Source organism: Mastomys coucha, unplaced genomic scaffold, assembly GCF_008632895.1.
Source record: "Mastomys coucha isolate ucsf_1 unplaced genomic scaffold, UCSF_Mcou_1 pScaffold22, whole genome shotgun sequence".
In the NCBI taxonomy this organism is placed as follows: domain Eukaryota; kingdom Metazoa; phylum Chordata; class Mammalia; order Rodentia; family Muridae; genus Mastomys; species Mastomys coucha.
The window spans coordinates 236,567,595-236,578,117 of NW_022196905.1; the positions used below are offsets into that span (position 1 = coordinate 236,567,595).

Consider the following 10,523-nt stretch of genomic DNA (forward strand, 5'->3'; position numbering starts at 1 on the left):
TTAATGAAGAAAATAATTTACCACCCAGTGTGAACTTTGCACACCACCTAGTGTGAACTGTGAACTTGATACTAATGTTTTAAGAAGCCAGAATAAAAGGTTCAGCAAAGGACAGGATATGCTATATCAAAATAATTATATGACCACAGCAATTAGTTTCTTAAATTTTTGCTTTTGATATATTTCAAATTTTATATGAAAGGGATACATTGAAATTAAAATAAGTCATTAAAATATGAGTTAAGAGACATGTATATTAGGTTTTTCCAAACTTCAACATTAATGCTGCATTCTCTTATTTTTGACAATAGCCTTCATAGACAAATAACAGCGATTATAGGCAATATTCCAGAGATGTTACTCAAAGCTTTATTTTTTCCCCATGCTTGCCTGAATCCATCCTGTTTAATAAATTATTTCAACAGCTTCCTATTGTGTTCATCTGTATCCATCCTTGATCTCTAATCATTTTAATGCTTGGCTGATTTTTCCAAAACAGTATCTTAATCATTTCACTCTTTATTTCCAATTTTTTTTTTATCTTTTGGTGTCAGTCTCCAAATCTAGCAAAAACCCTTTAATGTTGTTCAACAGAATTATATTTGATGTGTTTGTGCAAGCTCCACACCCTTTTTCATTATACTAATATTTTCTCACCCTGACAAGCATTGAAATTTCTTCAGGCCCCACCAGCCTGCCTAATATTCCAATGTTCCCTGATAGGCTTATATTTATTTCCCTCAGCCTGTAATTTTCTTTGTTAGAAGAGTACCTATTTATATATCAAATCTAGATAAACTATGTCTTTTTAAAATAAATCTATTTTGATTGTCATAACTTTCTAAAATTTATGTTAGACACTCTTCTGAGACCTTCATGATTTCCTCTGTAATACACTTAATTTTGTTAGAGGAGACATCTTTATATTGCAAATATGAAGAGAGGAAACAGATATGACTTATGACTACCAATAGATGAACCCACAATGACATACCATCGTCACCCAATGTCTGTTGTTTACCTTAGCATAAACTCTTGTTGCTACTGTGAACCTGGGGAACCTTGCAAGATATAATTCTAATACGGAACGCTGTCACTCCTTAAATATTTGTGTTTGATCTACACATTGGTTTCCTTTTACCATCCAATGTTTTCTCATTGCGTTAACTAGGTAGAATTATGAGATATTTATGCATATTCTTGCCTTGATTCTGATCTGTTTTTGAGAGTTCTGAGTTTCTCATTACTGAATAGGATAGTAGTTATAAAGAATCTGGAGGGGTTGCTTTGCAGGTATAAGAAGTTCTTTACATCACTAGTTCACTGAGACTATATTTCAACTGTTAATATTAAGATATAATTTTTAAATGTTTATATCTCTTGATATGGTATAGTGTATTAACCTTATAATTTATAATGTTTTTAAATCTAAATTTTGAAATGCATTTTTAAATAAACATGTATCTATTACATATATTTCTCAAAATGTTTATTTCATATGTAATGATACCACTTTCCTCCCTACTCTTCATCCCTCTGGGGCGTATCAGCTCATCTCTCTTAAATCCCTACCTCCCTCTCCAATGGTTATAGCCACCTCTTTGATTCTTACAGTTCATGCAGATTATTTTTAAAAATATGTTCAAGTACAAAGAAATGGCTCCGAGGTTAAGAAGTACTGAGTAAATTCTCAAGAGAAGAGGAACTGAATTCTCACCCCAGCATGCACATAGAACCTCAAATCTATGTGTAACTCATTCCTAGTCGGGCTGATGTCATCCACTTCAAGTGCACCAGGCATGAACATGTTACAGAAAAATAGATGCAGACAAATTATCCATACACATAAAAAATAAATTAAAATGATGGATTTAGGGAATTATTTAGGATGATTGTATATATATGGGTGGTAAAAAGAGGTTCAAACCAAATTATAGTGATCAGTATATATTTTCAAAGACATGTAAAACAAAGGAGGATTTGAAATAAAAAAATTTTAAACTAGTATATAGACATCAAGTTTCAGTAAAATTAGATTAATGGAGATTTACACAAATTATCCTTTTTCCCTGGGTTATAGATTTAGAATATGGTACTTGTGGAGAAAACAGAGTATGAGGCCGAAACTGAGAAACTGAAAAGTAAGATCCTGGATATCTGTGACTCAAAGGCCAGGCCACTCACATGATCCCCAACAGTCTATAACTACTTCACAGAGATTTCTCTATCTCTGATACAACAGAGTAATTAAAAACATATCATTATTTGATCCAGGTGACCTGTAGCTTTGATAAATTATGAAACCTTGTAGACCACATATTTGTCTAGCAGAATATTTCTGAGTTTAACAGAAAAATCTAATAAAAAAACATTCTCCAAGAAGGTCCATCTTATTCTTAGAAGACCAGCAACAACAGTAGGAGACAACCTTTTGTTTGACTTCTTTGTTGTTGTTGTTAAGAGTCTCCTGCTTAATTTTCCCTTCATCTTGACCAGTAAAGGTCTCAGGTGTATTTCCTTCTTGCATTCTTGCTCAAGCTTTAATTTGTGGAATAAAAAGGTGGAATTGTGAACAAATGGGCTCACCATGGGCAGTACCTAGAAAGAAACTTAGTTAACAATAATTGCTAAACTTTTTATACATGAAAGCCAGTTTGTATATTATAAATATTTTTTAAAAAGGAAATTACCCAAGCACAGTTTATTAGATAAAAATTAGTTCACAGGGATGGTTAGTTGAAGATGTTATGACTCTTAAAGTACTTTGCCATCTGAGTAGATATGGATTCTTAGACAAACTGATAAGCTGTTAGCAACATATATTTGCATGTGAGTATAAAGATTTGAGACTTGAGAAACTTCATTGACTTTGGTTTTCAGCTAGATATAAACTTCCAGGTGTTTTGGGCAACTTGAATATTTGAGGTCAGAATATCAATTCAGTTTCCTTTTTATGGGAACACCGTCAAAAGAGTGACCACTTGTGAACAATGCATTAAGGAATTGTGAAAGAGGAGGCAGGAACAAAACAAAACAAACAACAACAACAAAACAACAACCAAACACTGCAGACGGCCTTTTACTGCAGGTACATTTTGTTCTCTGGATTGTTTTGGACATGACTTTGTGCTTCCTGTGACAAACATTTACATTCAATTTATAAGGCAAGTTTATTCTTGTTGGATGCCAGAAGACAGCTATAGAACCCAATCTGATCAGTGTACACTGAGTCCGGATGTGGCTTTCTACTTTGCTGTCATGCTTTCCCAGGTATAACCTATAGAAGGCAATTGTGATCCAACCGCTCTCACTTTAGAAAGTTCTGGGGAAGGGCTGCTCTACTGATATCAAGTATGCACTTACTGGTGCTTACTACACGTAGTGTAGGTTTGCTTCATTTATTAGGTACTTAGATCTTAGGTCCAGTAGACAAGATCTGCACAGGTCAACCAAAAAGTCAACACTTACTTGTTATCAGTGCTTTCATGGACAATTATTAGATCTCTCTTCATTTCAATTTTTCATTTTTAAACAGGAAATGATAAACTTGTAATGATAATGCTCAGCATCTAAAGCTGTGGAATATTTAAAAATGTTTTCTTAAAAGATACTATATGTGTGGATGTTTAAGTCTCAGCCAGAACACTCTACAATGATCACTGTTGCTGATCATCACCACAGGCCTCTTCTCAAGTCTTCCTTTATCCCTCATAATATTGTTTCCAGAATGCAGTCCTTAATGAGTGGTTTCCTGGGAATCAGTGATGCAATAACCAGCTTCTCCTGTAGCCTCGAGTCAGGTCCCACCAAGGCTGTCAGAGTCCATGGGCCTGTGCCCCATGGAGACAACAGTTAGCACATTCAGGAAGAAAAGGCTTAATTTCTGTTGAAGTAGTATCTATATAACTTATCTAGCAAATATATTTCCCACTTAGGTAAGACCACTTATGATCTTGAAAGTGCCATTGTTTATTCAAAGTATGGCTAAACATGGTACCTAAAAATCTATCATGGTTTTCTGTGTGTGTGTGTGTGTGTGTGTGTGTGTGTGTGTGTGTGTGTGTATGTGTGTGTGTGTGAGAGAGAGAGAGAGACAGAGAGAGAGAGAAACAGAGAGAGACAGAGAGACAGAGAGAGAGACAGAGACAGAGAGACACACACAGAGAGAGAGAAGGCCAGTAAAGATTGCAATGAGTTAGAGCTTGCTTTCAGACAGACCATATGCTCTTTCTTATGTTACCTAAAGTAGCATATTATCCAATTTAGCAAGAACAAACTCCTATTTAACATTGCACTTGCTTCAACAAAATCCCTGGGGATTTTCTTCTCCAGGAGCAGTCTGGATGACAATTAGGAGGTGAAGAATTGTCTTTTATATTTATGATAACAAATGGTTTTATTTACATCTGTATTTCTAGCATCTTAAGAAACACCCATCCAGTGAAAGTGCACAAAACCATTTGCTAAGTGAATGATGGAATGCCATACTCTGTGCCTCCTGTTTGCAAATTCAGTGGAATAACCAAACACTAGAGCAAAATAAGAAGGGGTCTGTTGAGAGCCTCACTCCAACCTTCTTTTCTAATTTTTCCAGATGCACAGATGGTTATGTGAAACACAAAGAAAGATTTTGGTCCCTACAATTCTGTCAGGATAACTGAAGAATCATAAAAATATCAGGACTTAAAAGTAGGCTCACATTTTATGTTATATATGCTGAATTTCTAATGACTTGGGACAGTGATATGAATTCTATAGTTTTTCTTCCACATTTTGGTTACATTTTCTAAGCAAAATGAACCTAAAGCTTTGAAAGTAAGAGAATCATGTTTAAGGTATATCTTTTATTTGGTTTAAAGGTAGCCTGTAGTTCCTTTAACCATCTCATAAGGTACATATTTCTATTTCCATTGTATTGGCAAGAAAAATTAAGCTGAGAGCTATTAGGGGATTTTTCACATCTAGGTAGTGCACTGGCTGGTTTTGTGTGTCAACTTGACACAGGCTGGAGTTATCACAGAGAAGGGAGCTTCAGTTGGGGAAGTGCCTCCATGAGATCCAGCTGTGGGGCTTTTTCTCAATTAGTGATCAAGGGGGTAGGGCCCCTTGTGGGTGGTGCCATCCCTGGGCTGGAAGTCTTGGGTTCTATAAAAGAGCAGGCTAAGCAAGCCAGTAAGAAACATCTCTCCATGGCCTCTGTGTCAGTTCCTGCTTCCTGACCTGCTTGAGGTCCAGTCCTGACTTCCTCTGGTGATAAACAGCAATATGGAAGTAAGCTGAATAAACCCTTTCCTCCCCAACTTGCTTCTTGGTCATGATGTTTGTGCAGGAATAGAAACCCTAACTAAGACAGGTAGTTAAGAAATAGTGAATCTAAATAGAAAGAACAAAAAAACCAAAGACCTTTTTCTCTGACCTATATCTTGAAAAGTATTTGTAAATACTTTACTTAATTAGAATGGATGTCCATAAAAAGGATCAATGACTTTTCCAAATTAACATTTTCATATTACCCTCTTTAGAAATATTTTATGACTAAAGAAAATTATTTAAAAGTAAGCAGCAGTATTTTTAAATGATACCAGATTTAGTATTCCATTAAGAAGGACAAAAAAAGGATGAGGGAAATGCATTTAAATGAAGGAAGAAAAGGGCCAATCTACAAAAGAAGACTTTTGTCATGAAACACAGGACATACATGAAACAAGAAGAGGATGAAGGGAGGGAAGAATAGGCAATTAAGTATTTTACACAATCCTTTATGTACTGTGTAGGTTAATATAATTATACAAATAATCAATTGTGTATGGCAAATAATTCTGAATTGAATAATTACTAAGAATGTCAGTGATCATAGAAGTGTAATAAAGAATACACAAAGAACTCCATGCAAAGTTACAAAGGATTATTTTTAAAACAAGAATTTTGAAACAGTAGAAGGCTACTGGAAAATATCAAATTGATCTCACAGATAACTTAAATGGAAGGAAATATGTAGAAACAAAACTTAAGAATGGATTTAATTTTTGATTTCAAGAATGAAGGAATGTGTTGGCATTATAATCAGAGTTTTAAAGAGTACCATAAAATATAAGTAGAAACTAAATCTAGTGATATATATTTAAAATTAAAAATATTTTTTATACAATCAATTCTGATCAGGGATTCCTTCCCCCAGATTTTCCTAGATACTACAACTACCCAAATAACCAACTCCATACCATTTCTTCTCTTTAGGAATAAAACATGCAAATAAATAAAACCAAACCAACCAGAATAAAATAAATAAATAAACAAAGAACATATGAAATAAACATATATGCATGCATACATACTCATCCCATAAAAGCATTAATTGGAAAACTTAAAACATAATTAAAAAACAAAAGAAAACAAACAGTAAGACCAATTAGGTGGTAATGGTGCATGCCTTTAATCCCAGCACTTGGAAAGCAAGAAAATGTGGAACTCTGTGCGTTTGAAGTCAGGCTGATGTATATAATGTGTTTGAGACAACCAAAATAACAAAACCAAATTAAAAAAAAAAAAAGAGGAAAGGAAAAAAAAGCATACAAAATATTTTCAAATATAACAAGCAAAACAAAGACAAAATGATGAGACCAAAAATATCTAAACAGAGAAATATGAAATAAAAGTCTACAAAATTACCATTGAGTTTATTTTGTATTTGACCATCCATTTGGAGGCATGAGAATTACTCTTGACTGTTCAAAAACATGAAATTAGATAGGTCAGGAACCTAGGGGCAAATCAATTAGTATTTTTCTACTGTGGAGCAGGTGGACAGTGCTGCAAGAGGAACTGGCAACGAACTGTCATGGAACTGACTGGGTAGAGCATGTTCAAACCTGAGAAATCTCAAAGTTTGAGACAGGTGGGAGTGGAATTAGCTCCCTCCCAGTTCCCATGCTGGCCTCAGAGTATGTAACCAGACAGCCACAACCAGATAGTCACAGGCAGTCAGTCACATAGGTCAGAATTCTAGCTCATGCAAATAGAACATCACAAACCTCTTCGTGTCAGTCAATAGAAAACATCTACCCCTCATTTCCCATCCCACTCCCCAAGGTTCATACATTCCTTGCCCACATGGAATAAAATGCGCACAAGTTATCTCACCAGGGATCTTCTAAGACTAGTTGTTCTTGCTGAACTCTAATATTTGGCTTAAGACTATTTCTCTCAGAAGTTCTCATTGTTGGTCCTTTGGTCCCACCTGCCTGTCCAGGTTCATGGCTCTCAAAGAAGTGCTGTCCCCAGACATTACCACCGCTGCTTTTCTGACCTTACCAGAGTTCTGCAGCCAGGAACCACATTTGCCCCAGTCTCTGCTTTATCCCTCCTTGCCTACCATGCAGTAGTCAGGGTCTAAAGCCCTGGAGAGAAAAAGCCAACTGCATACCACACCTGCGGAGAGCTGCTAGAGCTGCGCCCCAAGATGGCACATGGTTCCGCTTTCCAGCAAGTGGGTGCTCTCTTAAACAAGTCCTTATTTGGCTATGCTTGCTAGCTTGGCTTGCTTTCACTTTCTGGTGGCCTATCTGCACTGGCCCAATGAGATAGGCTCAGTATAGAGCATTTAAGGGTGTAGGGTGTTGCCCCGGGGTCAGAAGATTGTTCAAGGTTCCTGAGTAAACTGCTTAAAGAAGAGCTCTCGGGTTGCGTAGTTCTTGCTAGTTAAGGCAGTTGCAACAAGTGGTGGCCCGTATGGGGAACTAACTCCTCTTTCACTCAAAGAGCTCAGAACTTTTTGCAGTCAGGGCAGCCGGCTGGTAAGTTCCCAGGTAAGGTGGGAAGGAAAGCCCTCGGAAGTAAAGGCCATAAGGACTCCGAGTCAGAGCAATAAAGTTTCGCAGTACAGTGGACCAGAGGAAAAGTGAAAGTAACTGTAGGTGCTTCTCATTCGCACCCAATTTTTTTGGCTGTTACAATCAAAAGGACTTAAATTGAAGAAAAGCACATTAGAGGGGTTTCTTAGTGACTGTGATACCATAGCCCCTTGGTTTGTGATCGGTATCAGTGATCTCACGGTAAGCTGCTGGGATAAGCTAGGCAAGGATTTGGATTTCGCCTGGGATCAAGGCATATTGAAAAGAGGAGTAAGGCTTGTATGGAAGTTGATCCAGGGGTGCTTAGAGGATCAGAGATGTTGCAAGGCCATAGAGGAAGGGCAGGCAGCATTAGAACAGATAAAAGAAGAGAGATCTGTCAAATCAGGAAAAGATAGCACGGATACAGACTGGTCAGATACAGATGAGGAACTACAGGCTTTAGTAGCAAGATTGGAGAAGTCCACTATTAAAGAAAAGAGGAAGATAAAGGGCTTAGTGCATGATCCAGGTCCTCCCGTAGAATCTTCAGCGTCTGCCCCTCCACCTTATAATCCATCAGAGAGTGGACCCTCGGGGAGGTCTTTTTGCCTTGAGGTGTGGCGTACGGTGTGCTCGGAACTGAACTTGGTATGTCCAGTGTTCCAGGACGCGCAAGGGCAGCAGTTTCATGAACCTCTAGATTTTAAAGTAGTTAAATCCCTGGCTGAGTCAGTCCGTACCTATGGCATTACTGCCTCTTTTACCTTAGCTCAAGTAGAGGCCTTAAGTAGACATTGCATGACTCCAGGAGATCGGAGCAGCTTGGCCAAGGCTTGCTTGACTCCTGGCTAGTATTTGGACTGTAAGGCATTTCTGATTGAGTTTGCCAATGATCAGGCTAATGCCAATCGAGCTGCTGGCAGCCAAGCCTGGGATCGTGATATGTTGTTAGGCCAGGGGAGGTTTGCCAATCAACAGACTGGATATCCACCCCAGGTTTTTGAGCAGGTGAATCAGATTGCCATCAAGACCTGAAAATCATTGCCAAATAAAGGGGAAGTGAGCAGAAATCTTACAATGATTTTGCAAGGCCCTATGGAACCATTTTCTGATTTTGTGGCACACCTAGTAGAAGCTGTTGGAAGGATCTTTGGTGATCCTAATGCAGCTTTGCCTTTGATTAAGCAATTAGTGTATGAACAGTGCACCAAAGAATGTCGTGCCACCATTACTCCCTATAAGAACAAGAGATTGGAGGCTTGGATGAAAGTGTGCCGAGAACTTGGGGGTTTTTTGACCAATGCTGGGCTTGCGGCAGCCGTGATTCAATTGACTCAGAACAAAAGAGGAAACTCAGGGGTGTGTTTCAAATGTGGGAAATTTGGACACCTTAAAAGGCAATGCCCTGAAAGAAGGAGTGAGGCAAATGCAGGAAGTGGCCAATGCCCCAAGCAACCAGGACTCTTCCCTAGGTGTAAAAAGGGGAACCATTGGGCTAATGAGTGTAGATCCGTTAAGGATATTAATGGACAGCCCCTGACCCAGGGATATGGTGGTGCCCGTTCAAAAAACAGGCAGAGGGGCCCATGTCCTCAGGGCCCACAAATATATGGGGCAGTAGAGAATCAGGACAGAGAACAGAGAGAGGAGAGATGGCCAACCCTCTGCCATCCGAGGAACCGAGGAGAGCCACTAAAGGTTCAGCAGGGTTGGACCTCCTCTCCAACACCAGACTCATATTAACTCCTCAGATGGGGGTCCAGTTAATAGAGACTGACTTTAAAGGACCCGTTGAACCAGGAACAATGGGATTGCTACTCAGCAGATCATCTTCTGCCCTCAGAGGACTGATTGTCCATCCTGGTGTGATCGATCCTGATTACACCAGAGTGATTAAGATCATAGTGGCTTCCCCTAGAGGCATCACAGTTATCTCTCCAGAAGATAGGATAGCCCAGTTAGTCATTCTCCCTAGTTTACATGCAAAATATGCAGCTAAGCCACAAGAAAGGGGCGAAAAAGGGTTTGGCTCATCAGGAACTGGATTTAGATCAAAGGCCAGTGCTTGAATTAAAAGTAGAAGGAAAAACATTTTAGGCCTATTGGACACAGGAGCAGATAGAAGTATCATTGCAAGGAAGGATTGGACATCAGACTGGCCAGTACAAGCTTCCTCACAGACCTTACAAGGCCTGGGTTATGCAAAGGCTCCGGATATGAGTGCAAGACAGCTAAAATGGCAAGATCAGGAGGGGCATTCCGGAGTTATGCAACCCTATGTGCTAAAGTTGCCAATTTCCCTGTGAGGGAGGCATTTATTAAAATACATGGGCTTTAAGTTGAGCAATGAGTTGCCTTACTTGGGAGCTGCCCAGAAAATGATGCATGACATGGGCTACTTTCTGGGGTTTGGATTAGGGAAGTATCTACAAGGACATGGGAGTGCTGTCCAAGCCTCACCCAGAAAAGGACAACAAGGATTGAGTTTTCCCTAATGGCCACTGAGGAGGGGATCCCCATTACTTGGAAGACAGAGGAGCCTGTGTGGGTTCCTTAGTGGCCTCTTTCCTCTGAAAAATTATAAGCCGCTAAACAGCTGGTTTCTGAACAATTATCCTTGGGCCATATCAAACCCTCGGTGTCTCCTTGGAATACTCCCATCTTTGTCATCAAGAAGAAGTCAGGGAAGTG

General features: G+C 38.8%; 1 protein-coding gene across 1 annotated transcript; it reads left to right on the forward strand.

Annotated features, from left to right (window-relative positions):
• The first annotated feature begins 9,484 nt into the window (after positions 1–9,484).
• LOC116067864 (deoxyuridine 5'-triphosphate nucleotidohydrolase-like) lies at positions 9,485–9,901 on the forward strand. The gene has a single exon (XM_031336873.1). The coding sequence runs from the start codon at positions 9,485–9,487 to the stop codon at positions 9,899–9,901; it is 417 nt and encodes a 138-aa protein (XP_031192733.1).
• The last annotated feature ends 622 nt before the right edge of the window (positions 9,902–10,523 follow it).

What these genes read in the sequence shown, in the direction of transcription:
- LOC116067864 (XM_031336873.1), top strand. Translation starts at nt 9,485, where the DNA reads ATGGCCAACCCTCTGCCATCCGAGGAACCGAGGAGAGCCACTAAAGGT.